Consider the following 22,856-nt stretch of genomic DNA (forward strand, 5'->3'; position numbering starts at 1 on the left):
TGGGATTTTGGGCAAGTCCGTTTGTTCACAAGGTAATACGGACTCCGAAGTTGAAAGGAGGGAAGTATGAATACATTGAAGAAGACCTTTCAAGCAAGAGCGAACTACTTTTGAAAGTCCAATCCAGTGCACAGGAAAGTCCCTGTGCTTCTTCATGGCGACAAAGCCATCTCTGAGTCCCCTGTTTCCTTGAATATATTGCAGAAGTCTGTCTGCACAATCCGCTGTTCCCTAAAGATGCTTATGACAGAGCCTTATCTCGGTTCTGGATGAAGTTTATATCAGATAAGGTAAGTCTCAGTTCAAATTCTGATACATGTTTTCGATTTGACTGCCTTAATTTTCATCCAAAGACACGTCAAGATAGTTGTCTAGTGAAATTTGAAGAAAATCGAGACAAGAGCAGAAGAGAGGTGGTTGAAGTACTGAAAATTGTGGAAGAGCAAGCTGTGAAGGATGGAGAGTTTCTGGTGGGGACACCATAGGCATGCTGGACATATTCTATGGAACCATTCTGGCTACTACGTATTTCAATGCATGCCAGCACCTAACTATGTATCTTGAAATTCACTCATTGCTTGTTATGATCTAGCTGGTGATCATAGCATGGCATTCTGGCTACTAAAATGTATGGAACAGGACGGTGTGAATCTTGATGATGGCACAATATCTCCACTTTTAACATTGCTTGATGATTCTGAATTATATCAGTTGGCAATGCAGCTAGATTGCAAGATTGTAAGAATAGTAAAACATGGACTGGAATTGGCCAACACCGTTTGCCACTGTCACGGCATATTCTTAGTGTGGCTCTCCTCAAGATGCTGAAAGAGCATTCAATAGGATTTAAGATAGGGAGAGAGAAATAAAGAAAATAAATATTCATTAACATATGAAATCAGAATTTAACTTTATAATATCAATAAGAGAACATGGAATTAATATAAGAAAATAAAAGAAATAAATCTATCAAGATGATATAAAATAAAGATTTCGTTCCATACTTCTCTTAGGGTGTGTTTGGTTGGCTCTTAGGGTGTGTTTGGTTGGAGGGGAGGGACCCTTCCCTCCTCTCCTTTGGTTACGAGGAGGGTAGGGGAAATTTTTAAAATTTTTCCTCCCCTCCCCTCCAAAGCCTCCCCTCCAAATTGGGGGGAGGGAGCTCCTCTCCCCTTCCCCCTCCCTTCCCTCCTCTTCCCGCCCCTTCCTTTGAACCAAACATACCCTTAATGGGAAGCTTAGAAGAATTTTCAAAGATTTAAAAATCTTAAAAGTTTGTTTTATTTATGATATGATTGTTTTTAAATTGCTAAACATATTTGTAATGTTAAATACAATTTAAAATAATGAATAAAATTTAGATAATAAATAATTAAATAAAACTAAATAAAATTTTATAATATATACCTATATAAAGTATTGAATAAAATTTAAAGAATTAAATATCTAAATAAAACCTAAATAAATAGATATTTGAATAAAATCTCTAAGAACTAAATATCTAAATAAAACCTAAATAAATAGATATCTGAATAAATCTCTTCTAAAATCTCTAAAAAATAATTGAAAATTCAAAATAACAATAATTAAATAAAATTTAATTCAACGGACTCTTATCAGTATTTGATTATGCTGTTAGGTTTTGAGATTTGGTCATGTGAAATTCTATGCTTGCTGCTTATTGCATGAACGAGAAGATCTTGCATTCAAAATCTTCATTGACTTGCAATTTCTTAGGTTTGAACTAGATATCTATACTTACACTTATTAGTGCTTGTTCCTCGCAAGTGCATAAACACCATGGAAAATCCTTACATGATTTGGTAATGAAAACGGGACTTGAAAATTCAGCGCCTATTTCTAATTCTTTGATCGCCATGTATATGAAACTAAATAATAGGTGCATGGAAGATGCATTAAAATTTTTCATTTCCATTGAACCCAAGGATAGTGTTACTTGGAACTCCATTTTGACAGGATACTCCCAAGTTGGTCTGAGTGAAGATGCCTTGAAGTTATTTGTACAGATGAGATCTCTGGCCATAGAAATTGACCACTATACTCTTCTGACTGACGTCAGATCATGCTCGGATTTAGCAACACTACAGTTGGGTCAACAGTTTCACGTCTTGACAATTAAAGTAGGGTTTGATTCCAATGAATATGTTGGTAGTTCATTTCTAAATGTAGGATCATTGAAGATGCTAGGAAATTCTTTGAAGCAACTTCTAAAGATAACGCAATTGTTTGGAATTCCATCATCTTTGTCCTTGCACAACATGGGCAAGGAAAGATCGCACTTGACCTCTTCAACTTGATGAAAAACAGAAAGGGTGAAACCTGGCCATATAACCTTTGTTGCAGTTCTAACAGCATGCAAGCCACTCTGGTATGGTAGAAGAAGGAAGCAAATTTCTAGTGTCAGCAAAGTCTGATTTTGGGATTCCACCACGAATGAAGCACTATGCTTGTGCAATCGATCTCAGTGGCCGGGCGGGGCTTCTAGAGAAGGCTAAAGCTTTGGTTGAAACAATGCCTTTCAAACCTGATACAATGGTTTGGAAGACTTTATTAGATGCCTGTAGAACTTTTGGGGATATTGATTTAGCTAGCCAGATAGCAAGTTTTTTTTGCTTGATTTAGAGCCCGAGGAGCACTGTACTTATGTTATACTTTCTGACATGTATGGCAGTCTTAAAGATGTGGGATGAAAAGGCTAGTATAACAAGACTGATGCGAGAAAGGGGTGTGAAGAAGGTTCCTGGTTGGAGTTGGATAGAAAGTGAAAAATAAAGTGCATGCTTTCAATGCTGAAGATCACTCTCACCCTCAATATAAAGAGATATACTTTCTGTTACAAGGACTGATGGGGGAAATCAAAATGTTGGGTCGCAATTCCAATCAAATGCTATTACTGCAATATTTCGATCATCTAGATGACTGCTGTATCGGAAGTTCTAATGAATCCTCTAGTTTGTTTGTTGGGTTTATTGCCAACTTCCAAGAATGGGATTCTACTGTCCTTTTGCAAGATGCTGACAAGGGCTTCATGGTAAGGCAACCACAGGACCGCTTGGTAATGTTCTTACCATCATGGATGTGCTCTATAATGATTTGACTGTCATCATAAACTTCGTAGATCATAATCTAGATGCTATAAAAATGGATTTGTGGTCGAGGATGGTATGGATCTTTTCCTTTCACAATATGCCAACTACAGCTTCGAACATTACCATCACGGATGTGCTTGTATGCTTTAAAATTTGGCGCGAGCTTCGTACATCATGATTGACATCATAAATGAATACGATTGAGGAATTACTTAACATAGGATACCTCAATTAAAATTATCAAGGAGTTTGATAAAATGAAAAAAAAAAAGGAAGAATCTCATCTAAAGCTCACAAGAGATAAAAATTATACTGGTCTAATGTATTTTGAAATTATTCAGTAAGTCTAGGAGCTTTTTTTACAAATATGTTTTAAAGAGAAGGGACACAATTGTCCTTAACAAGAAAAGGTAATAAGTACAAGTTTAGATTTTTACAATTACATGTTCATAAAATGCACAACTTTAGTTCACATATTAATAAATAATTGCCTATTAAAAGTAAAATTTTTGTTTAGGGTTAACATGTTCGACTTAATACATTTACAATTTAAAATTTAAATATTTACAATTACAGGTTTTAAGTCAAAGCCTATAATATATGACTTCATATATTTAAAATTAAGATTCATCATGATAATAAGTTTAGGTTCACATATTAATAAGTAATTATTTATTGATAGTAAAATTTTTGTTTAAGGTTGACAAGTTCGTTTTTGGCTAACTTAATATATTTACAATAAAAATTTGTATATTTATAAGAACATGTTTATCTACTTATAAGTCAAAATATAAAATTTATGATTTTATATGTTTTAGAACTAAAATTCATTATAATAGCAGGTTTAAATTGTTACAATTAGGTGTTCACAAATTTCCAACTTTATATTTATATATTAATAAATAATTATCTATTGATAAATAATTTAATGTTTTATTAAGAACAATTATGTTCTGTTTTTGTAAAATATATTTGTAAAAAGTACCTTTAAACTTGTAAAATAATTTTAGAATACGATGAGTCATAAGTACAATTTTTTTTCCTCGAAGGCCAAAACGATGTTCTCCCAAGAAAATAGTGCACATCAGTGCATGCATTTTCGGGATATCAGGATATGGATAGGACAAAATAGCCGTCCTTCTTTGACAATTGGAAACTTTAAAATCATCATCTATTCTTCTGTCACTTTGTTCTGCTCCGCTACGAAAATATTATTTTCTTATCCACTGATAAGTGGTAAATGACCTTCTCGTCCTTAAAATTACAGATCCCGGGCACTAGCTCTCATATGCATCCCAACAATGGAAGACGTGAAGCTGCTGGGATTTTGGTCCAGCCCTTATGTTCACAGAGTGATATGGGCTTTGAAGCTTAAAGGGATCAGCTACGACTACATAGAACAAGACAGGTTCAACAAGAGTGAACTGCTTCTTCAATCCAATCCAGTTTACAAGAAAGTTCCTGTGCTTCTCCATGGCGGCAAGGCCATTGCAGAGTCCCTGTGATTCTTGAATACATCGAAGAAACCTGGCCAGACACCCCTTTGCTGCCAAAAGATGTCTATGACAGGGCCGTAGCTCGGTTTTGGATTAAATATGCTGATGATGTGGTAACCCTATCTCCATCTCTGTTCTTCAACTATATGTTCTGTATTCTCAAAAGTTAATAAATGATGGGCAATTTCGTGGAAAGTTTAATCTTTGAAGAGATTGAGTTTTCCATGTTTTAATTCGTGACGCGTGAATTTCGTAAGTGTACTCAACGGTGAAATAGGTCGAATCAAAGGGTATGTATTTGAGTTGATTGAGCTTAAATCTGAAAAATTTTCCTTAGAGAGTGTTTGGATTGAGAATGATGGATGATTAGGGAGGAAAAATAATATGCTTGTGTACGTCTAAATAAAGGATAAAAGGTCTAAATTAGGATGTTCCTTCCTTTTCACTCTTCTCGGTCTAAACATGCCCTTGATTCCTTATGAAATAAAGCTCCCGGCAACATTAATATGACGACTTTTCAACAGTTGAATTAATTAAATTAGGTGACCAAGCTCATCTAATGGGATATATATCATGTTTGCCCTAGTCACTCTTTAATTTTTCTTTCCAAAATTTGGTTTTGCAGATCAAATCAGTCACTGCGCCATTTTTTCAAGCTTTTGAGGATGAACAAGAAAAAGCAAACACAATCCAGAAAGCCCTTGAAACTCTTGAAGTGTTGGAGGATCAAGGCCTAGGGGACAAGAATTTCTTTGGAGGCAACAACATTGGATTGGTGGACATATCATATGGAGTTCTTGGAATCTGGTTGGAAGGTTTGGGGGAAATTGTGGGAATAAAACTGATAGAAGCAAGCAATTTGCCTCGCTTGCAAGCATGGCTTCAGAGATTCAAGCAGATCCCTGTCATAAAAGATAACCTTCCTAATTATGAGAAGCTTATGATCCATCTCCAATGGCGTAGGGAAGTAACTATATCAGGATCACTCAAGTCATGAGGTAGAAAGTGAGCGCATGTTTTAGAGAAACAGAGTGTTTATTCTACTACCTTGTGAAGGAAGAATGTGATGGTGAAATAAATTCTGCAATAATAAGATGTCTGTCTATCACTCACTCGTTACAAGTGAGGCCGTTCGGTAGCCTACATTAAAAAGATCGTTTTTGTTACAAAAGTCTTGCTAATAATTAGTGGTCTGTATTTGATTCTAAGATAAGCAAAGGCAGCAAACTGGCATGAGTTTGGTTGGCTAATGTTTGATGAATTTAGAATTATCTGGAAAGATGAATTCTCCGTTGTGTCACATCGCTTTGCGCATGGTATTAAAATATGTATGATTACTATGACATTTTTTTTGGCCAATGAGTACTTTGACATTGAAAAATGTGTATGTTATGATTATAAATACTTATCGGTCATTGTGATTTTTTATTTTTTAATTAAAAAGTTTATTTATAATTTTATGATTAAATTATAATTTGATTCTTGATATAAATAGTTTAATTAGCAAAATAATCGTCTTCCATTCGATCATGGAATTGTTTTCATAGTGGTTAACGGTAATGTTAAAATTGAAAACGAAAAAAAGGTGAAATAAAGATGATGAGAAGGTAGATAATATATATAATTAATTATTTTCGTAGTATCGAAATGAAAATAACCTTTTGTTTTGTTTATAAACCTTCCTTTTTCTTGTTTTTTATTGTTGTTGTTGTTTTTTTTTTTTTAAACATTGAACAATGTATTCAGATCCGCATGCCTGTGAGTCGTGCTTTGAAGACATTGACAATTGACAAATATTCATAAACGTGCTTGAGAACATTTTAGCTCCCTCAATTTCTTAGTGCTACACCCCATTGTTGCTATGGAAATTGGGAAATTTAGGTTTAAGTTATTCCTTATATGCATTGCATGGAAGATAAAATATCCTTTTTTTTTTTTGTCTGGGTCAATCAAGAGAGCAGATACCCATTTGCTTTTAGAAATAATCTTGTTAAGATTAAAGTTAAGTTACATCTTTAATAATAAAAGAGAGTAACTTTGTTAAGGAGGTTGAAAGTTTAGGGGGTCAAATCACGATTTGTTTTGGGATGATATGTAAAATTATTACATATATACATCCATATGTGCAATTTTGTACATCGCATTTGCTTTTTTTTTTTTTAAAAAAAAATCAACAGAAGAAAGCTCATTTTTCATTCATATAGTTTATACGCAGTCCAGTAATAAATTAAATGTGAATATCTGGAGAGATAGTTAGATTTTTTTTTTTTAACACGGGGAATGAATACAATTAAAACTGCACGCGCATTTATATGCGTATTTTTTTGCAGCAGCATACCCATACAATTGAAGCAATTTACTTAACGTAATCGCCATCAAATCCCTCCTGACTACATTTTTTGGCCACTAATCTGAACAGTTGTGTTTTTAGGCCATGACCTGCCATGAAGACATGAACAGTTTAAGCCTGAGAAATGTAAAAGGAAAACAAAAATACGAAAACGGTAAATAACGAAGAGAGAGAAAAGGGAGGCAATCCGCCAGAACCAAATTTTCATATTGCTTCTCTCTCTTCCCGTCCGATCAGATCGGCCGCCTTTTGTCTGTAACGCAGGCCACCGAGAATCTTTCCTTTATTCCGCATATTTTCCATCTCTTTAATTTGTATGTTACGTTTAAATTTTGAAAATTTCTGTTCCGACCGTTGATTATTCGATTTTTGCATCCATGGGCCGAATTCTTGATCTGGATTTCGATTAAAAGTCTCACAAAATTTATTGCATTTGGGATTTCTCGATTCGGCCTGTTATTTTTCTCTCTGCGAATTGTGGCGGGGTCGCAATTTTTGCGTTAATTTTATGAAAATTTCGTGTTTCGGGATTTTTGGTCTCAATGGCATCAGCTCAGGTGCTGCCAAACCCAGCCGCTTCATCACGGAAACAAGAGCATTTGGAAGCTGGAAAGCGCCGGGTATGGATTAGATCCATATATTTCCTGGTAGAAACTTGATAAATATGTGAAAAATAAGTTGTTGATTGAGAGCTCTTTATTTGTGGTTGTGAAAAATAAGTTATTGATTGGGAGCTCTTTATTAATGGTTGTGTATATGCATGATGTTTATGAGAATTGGGCAACTACTGTTGTACGTGAACTTGGGAAGAAAATGAGTCGATGATATGGGGACTGACGTAGCGGAATATAATTCCATGTTTGTGTTCTCCCATAAATCTTTAATCTCTAAGTTCTTGAACGGTAATTTTCAGTTTTAGTCATGGAAATGTGGTTTGAGACTAATTTTATAAGATAAATCTCGGGCTTGCTTTTTGTGAAGTGAAAATGGAAGGAAGCCAGCAGCAATGAAAATGGAGGGGGAATGATAGGGACTAGGATCTAGGAATAGAGGATCACGACAAATTTAGTAACCATATGTAAGCATGTCTCATTTGTTTGAGCTAATATGTTGTTGCAAATGTAAATGAAAAGTGTTGGCTTAAATTCATGACGATGAGATTTCATGATTGCAAAACTTATGTATTTGTGGCATTCTATTTTTTTTTTTTAAATGCATGAGGATTTGCTGCTAATATGTTGCTGTAAATGCGTGTGGAATTTATTGTCAAACTGAAATCTTTTTTTCTCCTCCTGCAGCTAGATGAGTTTCGTAGAAAGAAAGCAGCTAAGAAGGCTGCATCTTCTAGTCAAGCTAGCAATTCTGATGGCCAAGATGGAAAACAACCTTCTGAAAATGAACATGTACGAGCTAATGAGGCAAACGGAGTTAGCACATCTGATGGAATTGGTGGAACTGTTAATGATGCATCAATTTCAGGGATGAGCAATGACAAAAGCCTGAATATGTTTACCCAAAATAATAATCAGGGTTCTGTCTCTGGCATCACTAGTTCTGCAAAGAATGATCATAATTCTTTATCTACTACTCTTATGGAGACACATGTGAATATGGATGGGGTTAATAGATATAATGCTTCTGGTCTTACTGGATCTATAGATTTTAGTCAAAATGAAGAAAATCAGGTGAATGATATGTATACAAGTCATGCTGGCGGAGTGGCATATAGGACTACGTACAATGAAAATATTGCTCCCAATTCACAGGAAAGTCAGGTGTTTTATAGTAATACTAATCTCTCTTCTCTTCTTGGAATCAATCAAAGCCATTCAAATAAGAGTGGCAGTTCAATGAATGATCATACAGTTGCTGATGATGGGTCTCACTTTTCTTCAAAATTCTCACCTCAGAGTTCTGTTGATACAATACCACAGATTAAGCCAACTAATTCTAGCACTCTAGATAGCAGCTACATGCATGGCTCACTTTATGGAAGTAATTACTTCATCCTGGCCTCTTCATCTACAGTTCCTTTTAACGTTTTTTAATAATTATTTTTTCCCCAATATATATGTTGATTCTAGCTTAGAAATCACACATCTCACCAATGGCCCAGTATCTATGCTGCTGACCTTGTGCATGTTACATGTTGCACTGCAGGCTATGGCAATTCTTTGAGTTCTGGTTTGGAAAAGACCATTTCAAGATCTGATAGTGGTTTCCCTAGTCTGCTTAGTGTAACGATGGAAAAGTTAAATTCTACAGGTTCTGATGCAAGGCATTCATCTAATCATATTCCAACCCATTCAGTGCCTATGGAGTCTAGTTCTAGGAAGTCTCGTCCATCTTTTCTTGATTCTCTAAATGTTGCCAGACCCGAGAAAGATTATTTTTTCTCCAATCATCCAGAATCTAGCATCACTGGTATATCAGAATCTACCTATTTTCCTGATCCATCCATGGAGACCAAAACTATGGCACCTTTCTCAAATTATACACCTACAAGCTTGCAGAGTCAATTTGATCATTCAACAAGCTCAAATTTTAACAGTAATAGTCAAGACATTCTGAGTGGCAGTGCGAAGGAGAAAAATGTGGAGAAGAGACATGAGTTTTATGCTCCTACACAAAATGAAGACTTTTCTGCTTTGGAACAGGTACTTTCTGCTGGTAACATTCTGATTGTTTCATAACTTTTGGATGATGTAGATGATGACTCATGGATTTCATGATTTTATCGCTTTCTTTAATTTTCCATGAAATCTCTTTTACTGAACCTTGCATTTTTATATTGGAAAGATAATAACTACAAAGTTCACTGAATCATCTAGAAACAATCTATATTCCTCTTGACGTTATTTTTTTTTAAATTAACGGCTTCCACAGGCATTATTTGTCTGTCAACTTTTGTATAGTGATTAATCACTAAGAGAGAAGTTGGAATATATGTTCTTCTCTGGGCTTATTTCAGATCCCAAAGTGGATCAACGAATTTTTCTTAGATTTATGTAGTTCCCTGTTCCCTAATAAAATTAGTTGTGCTGGAGATGAAAATAGTATCATTATTTTGATTTTAAAAGAGTAAGAGAGTAAAATCATGCAAACCAACTTACGTCGTGTCTCCTTTGCAGCCCAATAAGCTGGATGTCTCAATAGTGCATTCTTTTTTTAGGGTGGAATTTTGATAAATTAAACTCTTGGAACATAGGACATTATGGCTGTGTTTGGTTTTGGGGGAGGGGAGGAATGGAGGGGAGGGGTTTTTAATGATCTCTTATTTGGTTGGGGATGGGAGGGGATGTATTAACTAGTTTACCATTATATCCTTATATGTGAGTTTTATGTTCTTTAATTATTTTTTTGTGAAAAATAATTTTAGACCTTAACCCAAATTGCATAGTGAAGATGATTATATGCCTTAATTATCACGTCAATTCTACACAATATTTTATTTTAGAATTGAATTATTTTATTTGTTAATTCTCAATGAAATTTTAATATTTTAATTTTTCATTAATATAAGGAAAATGGTTTTTTCTAATAATCAAACATCATTATATCATCACAATAGAAAATTGGAAATGAATCACCAACCACAGCACTTGAGGCTTTGAGGGGCGACTTCAAGTGGACATTGTGGCAGAGAAATTGAAGGTGAAGATCAAAGTTGAAGGTGCCCACAGTGATGACTATAAAGTGCGCAGGAAACAGAGTTACAGAGCTATATACAGAGAATGAGGAAGAAGAGGGCACACTACTAATGCAGGCAGTGAGACGTGACTAGCTTGGGTACTCAGGAAGAAGGCTCAGAGGGATGCAAAGAGAAGGGCAAATTAATGATAAATTTTGACTCCCCTCCAAAAAACCCCAACCAAATGTACCCCATGATTATCTCTTATAAGCTTTCGCTGCAGATGTAGAAAGAAGGAACAGAATGTTCAGAACTAGCTGCTTCATTGTCATGTGGCTATGGTTTTTGGCGCTCTAGTTCTTAGAGTTTGTTTTGTGCAACTGATGAAGAGTGTTAAATAATTTGCTGCCAGGTTAATTAAAAGGAAAATTTGATAGGCTATTATTTGAAAAGTGTTATGCATAAACTAGTATTCCAAGCTTTTCAGTTTGTTATTGATTTATATTTTTGTTCTATCATGTGGAGGATAATCTTTCAGGACATAGGGAGAGTTAATGCATGATCTTGTTTTAAGCATCTACGCTTTTACAAGACTTTCTAACTTATGACAAATTTTTTCCTCTTATTTATGGTTTTCTCTTTATTCGTACTGCAGCATATTGAAGATCTGACACAAGAAAAGTTTTCTTTACAACGTGCTCTTGAGGCTTCCCGATCATTGGCAGAGTCATTAGCTGCTGAAAATTCATCTCTAACTGATAGCTATAATCAACAGGTTGGCTTGTGAATTAAAATGTGATTCTAAGGGATAATCAGATATGGGACTGTTTGAGGTTATATAGTTTTGTCATTATTTTTATGCTGAACCAGATGCTTTTTGGTATTTTTAAATTTTACTGTTTATATGATGCATGCATCAGTATCCAGAATTCCACATGTTGGATTATTGAGTATTTTAAGATGTCTTAGAAAAAGTAGGTGAATATTTAATTTGGGGGAATTTCAGTTCCATTAAGAGGAGCAGTAATAGTGGTGACTTTCGTTCAGTAATCTTGGGGACTTGGGTTGACTTGACCTGACTACATTCTTTAGTAATGGCCCATGTTGTTTATCCCCAAGAAGAAAAGAAAGAAAGAAAAAGTAATGACCAATGTTGAGTATGAGATAGTGAATTTGAATGTCACTGGGTGTTTTTGTCTTGAGTTTTGGTTGAGAGAATTTACATGGTTGTAACTTTGAAGTTATAACCATTGTGCAATTGTCTTGGAAAACAGACATAATTTTTTATGGGCCATTGGTTGTTAGTTCATGTTGGTTGCTTCTAATCTGGGGAGTTACTTAGAATGTTGACTTTTAAGTTTGAACTGAAAATGCAGTTATTTGTCATTGTTCTTTTATAAGCTTCTCAAAGCACTTTCTACCCTGCTTTTGTAATTCTTGTTTGTGTTTCAACAGAGAAGTATTGTCAACCAATTGAAATCTGACATAGAGAGGTTACAGGAAGAAATCAAAGTTCATCTGGTTTGTATCAATAACCCATCATGATTTTCTAACTCTTCTTCTACATTTTTACACCATTTTACAATTATTCATAGTCTATAGCAATATATGTTTATTAGCAGTGCAAGCGCATGCATAGACATTGCTTATCCCCATGTTTATCTCAGCATTTGATTTGCAGAGGCATTTGTATATGTGTGTGACTTGGTTACTATTTCGGAATTTTGATTATAAGATAACCAATAATGTTTTTGATCCCACCATTCTTGGTGCTTTCTTCTCTGTAGTAATGAAAAGAACTAAAACAATATTAGTATAGAAGAACATTTGGAGCAACTGAGACAATATGTAAAAAAGAATTGACATGTCTCTTTGAAACAGACTGGTTATGAATAGATGCTGTGCTTATTGGGTTGAGTGTCTTCATTTCTGAAATGTTTCTGATGAGTGACTTACTTCAAGCTACACAAAAAGTGCTTGTAGAAAAGAACTGAGAGCATTTTGGGTTTGACGTAAGAAAAAAAGAAAAGAGAGTGAAATATTTTGAATTCTTGTAGAAAAGAGAAGTATCCATGACTTTGTTGTTATACCATGCCTGTCTCTATTATTTGTAGCTCTATCATTTGTGGTTGTTGCTTAGTTTGTCTTCTTTTCATGTTCTGGGGATGGAAATTTTAAGTGACTTGTCAGTTCTAACTTCTAAGGTTTATGTGGGCATATAAGAAATGATAAGATTCATAATGAGCATATATGAGAAAGAGTGGCATGACATTTATTGAGGAAAAGATGGTAGAAACTTGTTTAAGATTGTTGGAATGTGAACAAAGAAGGCTGTGAAAAGTATCAGTGAGGAGGGTGGAATAGATAGTCTTGATTTCTATGAAGAGAGGTAGAGGAGGACCAAAGAGAATACTCAATGGAGTTGCTGTACAAGGCCTTTTGGTTAACAATATGTCCAAAAGCTTGGTTTTTGATGGAGTACAATGGCGTCATGCAATTTATGTAACCCGACCCTTTCTAGTGGGACAAGACTTGTTGTCAATTTTAAGGCTTGTAAATCTTAGATTTCTATTCTGAAGATGAGTTTGGTAGAATTGAAATTTTCTGCAGCATTGATTGTCTGTTCTTTGTCATTATCATTATTGAAATATAGCATGGGTCGTAAGTTTCACTCTCCTTATCGTTCCCTCTCTACTCAATTCTATTGTTCGGAACCATTTGTGCCAACAGATTGAACTTGAGTCTGTCAGGAATGAATATACAAATGCACAACTAGAATGTAATGCTGCTGATGAACGTGCCAAGTTATTGGCATCTGAAGTGATTGGTTTGGAGGATAAGGTACTTAATTTTCTTGGCATGTTGAGCAATTAGTTATTTGCTTTTCATACTGCTGATCTGTTGAAAACCACGCTTCTATTAACAGTCTTAGAAGTTATACTTATAACCCTCATGGAATTTAAGCAAAAAGGAGGGAATCGAAGCAAGAGAAAGAAAGATAATATGTCATGTTATAAAGAATTGGATGTTAGACCTTCCTGAAAAAAGGGGTTAGGTGATTTGTCCTATCAATAAATCTATGCATTTATAACTTTTTAATATTAATTCATATATATTATATATATAACTTTAACATGGACAAACGTGCAATTATCTTTTATTTATTTATTATTATTATTATTATTATTATTTTGCAATAAGGTGTTGTTATTCTAATATAAACTTTAGTAGTTAAACTCTTCAATGTTGGGTTAGTAGCATTTATTACATTCCATGTTCTAAAGCTGGTTTGGGTAATGAACCTTGTAGGCGCTCAAACTTAGGTCAAATGAGCTAAAGCTTGAGAAACAATTGGAAAATGCACAAGCTGAAATTACTTCCTACAGGTGACCTTCAATTTTCACTCATGAACGGAAAGAATCTTGGATGGATGGATTAAAAATTATATTCAGCCATGGTTTCTGCATAAATAGGTGTCATTTGTTTTGATATCTTGCTTTATTGGTTCCTTAAATCTGGACTTCTAACTAATATGAGAAGGAAGACAATGTTAGAAGTTTCTGGATTGTGAAGATTTTTGAAAAATGAAATTCTAAGAAGCATTTATTCCATCCAATCTAGAAAACGTGGCTGCAAGTGCTGCATGAGCAGTTCAAAGGAAAAATAGATGAGGATCAAGTTGAATTTCCTTGCCGCGTATCTTCCTAAAAGACTTGTGCATGGTGAATTAGTATATATTTTCACAAGCTGAGTATATGGCCACTGGATGGGGCAAATTAGTATATGTTTTGAAATAATTTGACTTAAATTGTGTTATCTCACCTATTTTTTCAAAGCTGTATTTTCAATTACCTTGTGTCATGAGGTTCTATGGACTTACAAGACTTGTGCACGGTGAATTATGTTACTGACGCGTTGAGTTTTGCGATTTCTGCAATAGATTATATTCATAACTATTAGAAGTGGTTTTTAATTTTTTTTGAATTACTTATGAGGCAAAAATTATTCTTTTTGAAAAAAACGAAATCATTCTGGTTTTATGGCTTCTGACCTTCTACCACTTGGTTTGCCCCTCCATTGTTGATTTTCTCGCTTAGTTTAGTTTCATTGAAGATGATGATAGGGCATACCAAAATGACAGTCCTTAGTAATTCTTGCAGAAAGAAAATGTCCAGCCTAGAGAAAGATCGCCATGATCTGCAGTCAACAATCAATGCTCTTCAAGAGGGTAATTGGGCTTTAATTGTGTTTTTATTACAGCAGTTTCAAAGCACATTCTTTGAACATACCATATTTAAAGTTGTCAGTTTAATCTTCTAGCTCACATATATTCTCTGGTGGTGGTAAGCCGAGTATCTTATTTGATGCATATAAAAGCATGAATAAACCAGGACTTATAGAGCACATCAAATTGGGCTGGAATAGAGAAAAGAGAAGATGTTTCTGGCTTGTTTTTAGTCATTCAGCTGGTCTAGTACTTTGCTAGCTAGTTCTTAATTCTGGGTGTTTTAACTTGTGAGTGCACTATAAAATTAATTAAATAGGATGCTTTTTTTGTCACACTGACAATCATCTGAACTCCTCTTTGCCATTGTATATGTTGGTGTTATTTAAAGTAGTATTTAATACCTGTTTGCTGTCTTTGTATTTGGCTGGATATTGGTGGTTGAATTTTCAAGGTTCTTTAACCGTGTTTGGATCTGCTATGAGATAGGGTTGTTCTTATAACCTCTCTGGTGCTTGGCTATTATTCCTTTTTGGTTGTTCTTCCTAACAGATATGTAGAGTGATGAAGAGCTTTTCTAACCAAGAGTTATTTGTTTTTTCTGTCTTTGATTTTTGTGTCGACTATTGCTTGGCCTTTTCTTGCAATCTGTTGAAGTCATATGCAAACTATTTGGATCCATGTTCATTCTTTGCCTTTCCAATGACATACAGAAAAGAAGCTGTTGCAGTCCAAGGTACGGAAGGCTTCTGGAATTGGGAACTCTATTGAAAATTCAACTAAGAAAAAGGACGTTTCTACATCTACAGAAGATATAGGTACATATACCTTCATTGATAATTATCCTTAAGAAGGATGTTTGGTATCATTGAAGGCATGGAGCATGTGAAATGCAATAACCGTTTATGCACCAAAAGCACTAAGTAAACACTAATGTAGTTAGTGGTCACCTAGGTCAAATCCCCAATGAGTTAGGTTGAAAATTGATTGAAATTGATTTTTAAGTGTATGAACTGTACCGAAAGAGTCGATCTTAGTTACCTAATTTGCAAAGAATTAAAACCTAATTGGTATTTATGATTTTCTAATTTAAAAAAAAAAGTGAGTGAATAAATGGTTCAGGAATGGATGAGAGGCGATCCCTAGGAGTGTAATGGAGAAGCAATCCTCGTTCAAAAAATGAACTTGCTAGGCAACGCTCTCACTGACCAAAAAAAAAAAAGGTTCAAGAGCTATCTCAAACATAGCATTTAGCAAACATAGTCACACACAATCCTAACCATTAGTGATTATGTGGTAAGCTAGGCTTGCATCGTTAAGCATCCAATCTGTTATTATTCATTCAATTAGCAAAGAACAGCCCCTAAACAGTGCCTAACCAAGATTTAACTCCAAAATTAAGCCTAGTTAATTCTTGCCAAAGCCTCACAATGTAACCATACAATTGCTCAAGCCTTAGGCATTCAACAATTCAATAAAACTATGCATTTGACCATTGGATTTAAATTTGGCAGCAAAATTCCAGCAATTAAACGACAAAATAACAAGTCTTCTCATACAAAAATATCATAGGCACTTAATCAAACACCTTATGTGCAAAATTACAGCTTCACAAATCCAAATAGGAATAGAGAAATTGCAAGAAGAAATTAAGAGGAAACTAGAATGTAAAACTTAGCCAATATGTGGCTCCCTTGAACTTAAGCTTCTTCCATCCCTCTCCTAGGAATCAAGAGCCTTTTAGCCACGAAAATCCATCTCCAAAGCACCACCAAACAGCTTCAAAAATGTAGCCATGGGAGCAACTAAGAAGAGGACATCGCACAAGCTAAAGGAGAAAAAATGGATGAACAAATGTGGAGGTTTTGTGGCAGATGGAGGAGAGAAGAGAATGGTCGGTTCTGATTTTGAATTGATGAGAGAAAATGCCGAAAATGGAAGGAAGAGATGAGAGGGACGAAGCTGGAAGATGGAAGGAAGAGATGACGTCCGAGAGAAAATGGGAGAGAGATGGAGAGACCAAGGAAGTTGATGAATAAAGGGAAGAGAGCTCTCGTGAATGAATAGCTGCCCAGTCATGAATTGAGAGAACAATGACTGGATGAATGGGACCAACATGAACTCGTGAATTCTCCAAGTGAATTGTCTAAATGAAGAGCACATGTAAGTGGGAGAGAACCGGTGATGGGAAAAAAAAGAATTATTAATCTAAGTGTTGAATTTATAAGTGAAAATTGTATGGATGGCACATGCTGTGTTATTTTTTTATGAGAAAATGTTTTATTTTACGATTTGGTAAAATTAAAAAATGTTGGGCTCTAACGGGACAGCAAGAGCATAAAGTTGGAGTAGCAGAGATGAGAATGTTACGATGGATGTGCGGACATACACGTAAAGATAAAATTCGAAATGAGCACGTTCGCGAAAAAGTGAGGGTAGCACCTATTGAGGAAAAAATGGTAGAAAATTGGTTGAGATGATTTGGGCATGTACAAAGAAGACCAAGGGAGGCACCAGTGAGAAGAGTGGAACATATAACTTTGAATCCGATTAAGAGAGGTAGAGGAAGGCCTAAGAGAACACTCTTGAAAGTGATTGAACGCGATCTCTTAATTAATAATATTCCTAAAAGCTTGATAAATGATAGAGCACAATGGCGTCTTGCAATCCATGTAGCCGACCCCACCTAGTAGGATAAAGGCTTGTTGTTGTTGTTGTTGTTAAAAAATCATGATAATCCATAATTAATGGAATAGAAAATAAAATGGCAAGTGGAAAGACAGAGAGTGGAAAGTGTGGGAATGAAAATTGGGTAGAGAATTATGGGCTAGTAATTATGAGAATGAAATGGGAGTTTAAAGGAATAAAAAATGGTTAAGAAAAAAGTATAAAAAAATAAATGGAGAAGAAAATAAAATAAAAAGAAAGGGAAATAAGAGAATTGAATTTTCCACTTTATCCTCTTGCTTCTTCTATCTTCCATGTTGCCACCTACACATAAAATAATAAAATCAACAGAAAAAATGAATTTTAGGGGATTAAAAATAATATTTAATAAAATCTGAAAAAATATGCAATAAATTCCAAAAATTCCTCTCTTTTTGCCTTTTACCATAAATATTACCCATTTATTTCAAATTATATCAAAACAAGTGCTAAAAAGTTAAGATAAAAGAGATAAAAGTGTGTAAAATATATGAATTATCAATACGTTAGGTGATATATTTCTAGATCCCAAAATATGGTTTTCAATGCTCTTCTTAACTCTTATGTTATTCTTTTCTTATTTTTGTTCTGTGGTCCTTCATGGGGTGCAATTATGCAACACCTTGAATTTTAAAACTGAGTTTTATATATAAGAAAGCTTTATTTACAATCAAACTCATGGTTAAAAACTAGGAAAAATTTGAACTTTGAAACATTGCTAAGCATGTTGGTATAGTAGTGAATGTTGGGTTTTGACGGGACAATAAGAGCATAAAGTTGGAGTAGTAGAGATGAGAATGTTGAAATGGATGTGTGGATATATACATAAAGATAAAATTCGAAGTGAGTGAATATGGGAAAAAGTGGGCACGGCAACTATTGAAGAAAAAATAGTAGAAAATTGTTTAAAGTGGTTCGGACATGTACAAAGAAGACAACGGGAGGCACTTGTGAGGAGAGTGGAACAGATGACTTTGAGCTATGTCAAGAAGAGTAGAGGAAGATTGAAGAGAACACTTTTGGAGGTTGTTGAGCGAGACCTTTTAATTAACAATATTTCTAAAAGCTTAATAAATGATAGCGCACAATCATGTCATATAATCCATGTAGCTGACCCCACCTAGTGGGATAAGGCTCATTGTTGTTGTTGAAAAGATTGAAGAGAACACTTTTGAAGATTGTTGATCGAGACCTTTTAATTAACAATATTTCTACAAGCTTAATAAATGATAGAGCACAATGGTGTCATATAATCCATGTAGCCGATCCCACTTGGTGGGATAAGGCTTATTGTTGTTGTTGTTGTTGAAATATTGCTAAGCCCAAGGAAACTTCATTAACTTGGAAACTTCATTTTTGGATAAACTCCATTTGACATTTAATAAACCCAAAAACTTCAATTTGTTAAACTCCAAATCTTAATATAAACTCAAGGAAGTTACAAATTACATCTAATTTTGCCCACCTCTCATGATCCTATCTGTAGATTATAGGGAAGTGTCACCCTAGCTGGCCACAGTTTGGGGTCTTGCAATTGGTTATCTGCAATCATAATGTGAGAAAGTTTTGAATTGCTATGATTTCTCAATAGAACCAGAAATGATTAAATGGGAAATAATGATGACAAGGGGATAAGGACTTTAGCAGACCCTTTGTGCATATTTTCTACTTTTGTACCTGCGCATCGTATCTAAGCAGGCATTGGTGTATATTCACTTTCCACTTGATAAATGAATATTTTTAGAGAATAAAAAGAATGAAGAACAAGAGCAGATGGTAAAAAAATTTTGTCTCAAAGGAAATCAATGTTATGAAAGCAAGAACAAAGAAGAACACATCACTAACGAAAAGCTCACCTGTTTGGCATTCTGCTCATTGTTGTTATGAAATAAATTTTATTTTTGGATTGTAGAGGGATTGGGGAGCTTGTTGAAAGTTTGAGACTCTGCAATATTTTATTCTCCCTAGCCTTACTGTCCTCTTTTATATTTTTCCTTCTTTTATCCTTAAAAAATGGTAATTGCTAATTCTAATCTTTGAGAAGGAAGGAAATTTGGTTGCTGCCTTTCTTGGTGGTATAGGATTTTGATTGAACTCATAAAAGTCTTACATGCTTTATATATTATTTACATGTTTTATATATTATTTCCATTTACTGTGGAATTTTTAGTGGTCTTTATTTATTACCTTTGGTGATGTCTATTTACATATCATGCAGTGAGCACAGATGCTGCTGCAACATCTTCCAGTCAGGAAATGCACGACTCTGCTACGGATTCCTGTGGTTTATCCTTGGTTCCTGAAGCTGCGCATTCAACTTTTGGAGGTTTTGCGAATATTCCACCTGACCAGACAAGATTGATTGAGAACATTAATGCACTTATTTCTGAGGTAGCATGTGATCCTGTAAAATTTTAGATTGTTGGTGGTATAACTATATACCTTTCTCCCCTTCCCCATTTTACTTGTTAGAGAATTAATCCTTTTCACCCTTCCTTCTTCAATGTGTTTGATCATATGTAGTTTTAGTAGCCACTGAATAACCCCATAGTTTTCTCAACATTTCCATGTGCAGTTGGCATTGGAGAAAGAGGAACTGCTGAAGGCCTTGGCATCTGAATCGTCTCAGTGTTCCAGGATGAAGGTAAATTAGTTTCTGTCGTTTTGTTTGACTGAGTTCGCACTTGTTGTCTACAAGTTTTGGCATTCTTTTTTATTGTCAACTCCCTGGAATGTCTTTCTTAATCTACTGGCTCTCACTTTGTATTGACCGAAAACGAGCTCTTCTCCTGGAAGTGAGAGTAGTTCTGAACTTCTGAGTTCTTGGTTGAATGTTTTATATTGGTGAAAAAAGAGATACGGAAGCCTTATCAAAGCATTAGTTTGAACGTACTGAAAGTTAGACGTAGCACCATCCCATTTTTCTTTTTTGGGAGGGATATAAAATTAAATTGTATGGGAGAAGGAGAAACCTCCAATGACGGGGGGGCTAAGCCATTTTCCAATAAAACCACAAAAAAAGATGAGTAAAAAAAAAAATAACCCCCCCCCCAAAAAAAAAAAAGCACTCGGTCTCAAATTTTGCTGAAAGTGTTAGAAACTTCCTGACAAATATATTTTGGTTCACGTTTTAGTCTTATCATGTCTATTGCCTTGTTCTCATGAAGGAGTTAAACAAGGAGTTGTCCCGAAAACTTGAGGCCCAGACGCAAAGATTGGAGTTTTTGACCGCTCAAAGTATGGCTAGTGACCATGTTGCAGCAAAACAACCAGACTCTCACACTACGTATGACAATGCCCCATATGCAGATGAGGGTGATGAGGTAACATCTATGTTCAGCTTACACATTGATTAGGTGAACTTAAAAATTTTCTGACATGATTTATATAACATCATGCTATGTGAAGCCTCGAGGAAGTCTATGTTGAAACTTTACGGCTTTTTATTTGTAACTCCATAAGCTGCTAAGAAATAAAGGGGTCGAATGCATGAAAACCAAAAGAAATTGACATTTTTCTCTGTCCTCCTAGGTGGTTGAAAGGGTGTTAGGATGGATTATGAAGCTGTTTCCTGGTGGGCCAGCGAAACGAAGAACCAGCAAACTTAATTGATACATTTTTTGTGACTTTTCACTGTTGTCATCTCAGCCTATACTTGGGTATTGTGGTATCAACGCACGGAGCCAGTAAACTTTGATCCAGAGTCTGCACCAAGATGCCTTTTTGTTTCCTGTCGCCTCCTCAATGCAGTGGAGGCCGTGACCTTGTATATTTTGAGTGAAGCTATGCATTCTTGAAGAAAGATGAGCATCTATCTTTTCAGAGCTGCTTATTGATTGGTGAATCCAGTTGAATGTGTTTTGGGAAGATATGCAATAAAATCTATTCTATAGTTTGATCTCTGATTGAATTCCAAGTTTTGTTAGCCTGATTGTGGGGATGCAAAAGAGAGAATGTACCCAAAAGCCTAGGTTGAAACAGATGTGGGAACATTTGTCAAATATGCAAGTGACATGTGCAAGACATTGGTATATAATAGAAACATGTGTTTTGTTGCATTTGTCATCACTTCTATACCATCACTTGGTTTAGTCAGGAAATGGGCTTACTCTTAATAATCAGAGCTTGGTGAGTCAGATCATCCTTCTTCAACTGTAAGCTGAAAATATTAAATGGGTGAACTTTAAGGGTCTATTATATTCGCCTGTGAATCTACAGATATCGAGATTCTTTATCAACTAATTGATAATGTGTTGTAAAATATAAAATCGACGTAAATATAATATCAAGATTCCTGATTATGATGATAAAGGAGTGGAGATAATTTGTTTGGCTTATAATTTGTTTGAAAATAGGTGCACAACATCCCCAAGAGAGTAAGCAGTCTATTGTTTGGCTTATAATTATACTTATTCGATAAATTCAACATTAATAACATCATTGACACGTGTCTGTTAACTGAATTTTCAAGTTGTTAATATTGTTTTTCCATAATTGAATATTGATAACTATGTATCACATATTGTCTCTAATACGTTAGCAATAGTGCGCGAGACAAACCACATCACAATTCACAAGCTTGATGGTAAGCATAATTTAATGCCAGAAATATCTAAATATTTGAGTTCCCTAGTGTAATTGCTAGTCACTTTTTTTTTATGTTATTCCTTTCGTTTCTAATTAAAAAAAAATAGAGGATGTGATTTTTTATATATAAAACAATTTACAAGCTTTTAGAAGCAATGATTTATAATTGATTGTAACTAATAATTTTTTTAAAATGCCCCTAATCAATGAATAAAAGTACCAGTCCCCCCTAAGCAAAGTTGAGAAAATTATAAGCATTAACTAAAGGCAAGAATGGAAGAAGAGAAAAAAAATTATGACATAAAGTAATTAATTTTGTGTTGATATGTTAAATTAAATAATTTGTCTTATAAGAAAAAGAGAGAGGGACTAGGGAGTATGACGATTTTTAGAAGGGTTTAAGCAACAAGCTTAGTTGTCTTCCCAATCTTACCATTGAAAAAATTTAAAAAGGTTCAAGGTTATGTCAAAATCAAAGTTCCAATAGCATGAATATTTTCAATGACTCAACAAAAATTCTTAATTTTATAAGAAAATTGCTCAAAAAGACTTGACCAAATTTAACTTTGTTAAGGACTTGAGAGAGATTCTAAATTGGGATCTTCACTAACATTAATTTGAAGTTCCAAATGATTAGATTGCCCTTATAATTAAAAGAAAAACAAAATTTCAGTAAGGTTTTTTGCTATCAATATGTGGCACAAGGTATTTCACTATCAATATGTCACAAGGTTATTCGTTATTAATAATT

At 34.7% G+C, this 22,856-nt stretch overlaps 2 protein-coding genes and 1 pseudogene across 2 annotated transcripts; all 3 read left to right on the forward strand.

Moving 5' to 3' along the window:
* The first annotated feature begins 456 nt into the window (after positions 1-456).
* On the forward strand, positions 457-3,118 carry LOC129308366 (putative pentatricopeptide repeat-containing protein At3g25970; annotated as a pseudogene).
* A 1,169-nt stretch (positions 3,119-4,287) lies between these two features.
* Positions 4,288-5,906, forward strand: LOC129309436 (probable glutathione S-transferase). The gene is given in 3 exon segments (XM_054951014.1): positions 4,288-4,607; positions 4,610-4,719; positions 5,232-5,906. Coding segments are annotated over 3 exon segments (678 nt in total). The 5' UTR covers positions 4,288-4,411; the 3' UTR covers positions 5,604-5,906.
* Positions 5,907-7,033: 1,127 nt separating this feature from the next.
* LOC129308422 (protein BLISTER) lies at positions 7,034-21,583 on the forward strand. Its single transcript, XM_054949530.1, has 13 exons — positions 7,034-7,576; positions 8,255-8,951; positions 9,117-9,613; positions 11,243-11,362; positions 12,043-12,108; positions 13,318-13,428; positions 13,897-13,973; positions 14,748-14,815; positions 15,526-15,630; positions 19,737-19,909; positions 20,094-20,162; positions 20,686-20,841; positions 21,050-21,583. Exons 1-13 carry the CDS (start codon positions 7,499-7,501, stop codon positions 21,128-21,130), a joined length of 2,298 nt encoding a protein of 765 aa, XP_054805505.1. The 5' UTR covers positions 7,034-7,498; the 3' UTR covers positions 21,131-21,583.
* The last annotated feature ends 1,273 nt before the right edge of the window (positions 21,584-22,856 follow it).

The sequence above is a fragment of the Prosopis cineraria genome, unplaced genomic scaffold, assembly GCF_029017545.1.
Source record: "Prosopis cineraria cultivar Desert tree isolate PC_DT_omini unplaced genomic scaffold, ASM2901754v1 PC4, whole genome shotgun sequence".
In the NCBI taxonomy this organism is placed as follows: Eukaryota; Viridiplantae; Streptophyta; class Magnoliopsida; order Fabales; family Fabaceae; genus Prosopis; species Prosopis cineraria.

What these genes read in the sequence shown, in the direction of transcription:
- LOC129308422 (XM_054949530.1), top strand. Translation starts at nt 7,499, where the DNA reads ATGGCATCAGCTCAGGTGCTGCCAAACCCAGCCGCTTCATCACGGAAA. An exon ending in AAGAAATCAAAGTTCATCTG is followed by an intron (nt 12,109 to 13,317) that starts GTTTGTATCAAT and finishes TTGTGCCAACAG; the next exon opens with ATTGAACTTGAGTCTGTCAG. An exon ending in GCTGAAATTACTTCCTACAG is followed by an intron (nt 13,974 to 14,747) that starts GTGACCTTCAAT and finishes TAATTCTTGCAG; the next exon opens with AAAGAAAATGTCCAGCCTAG.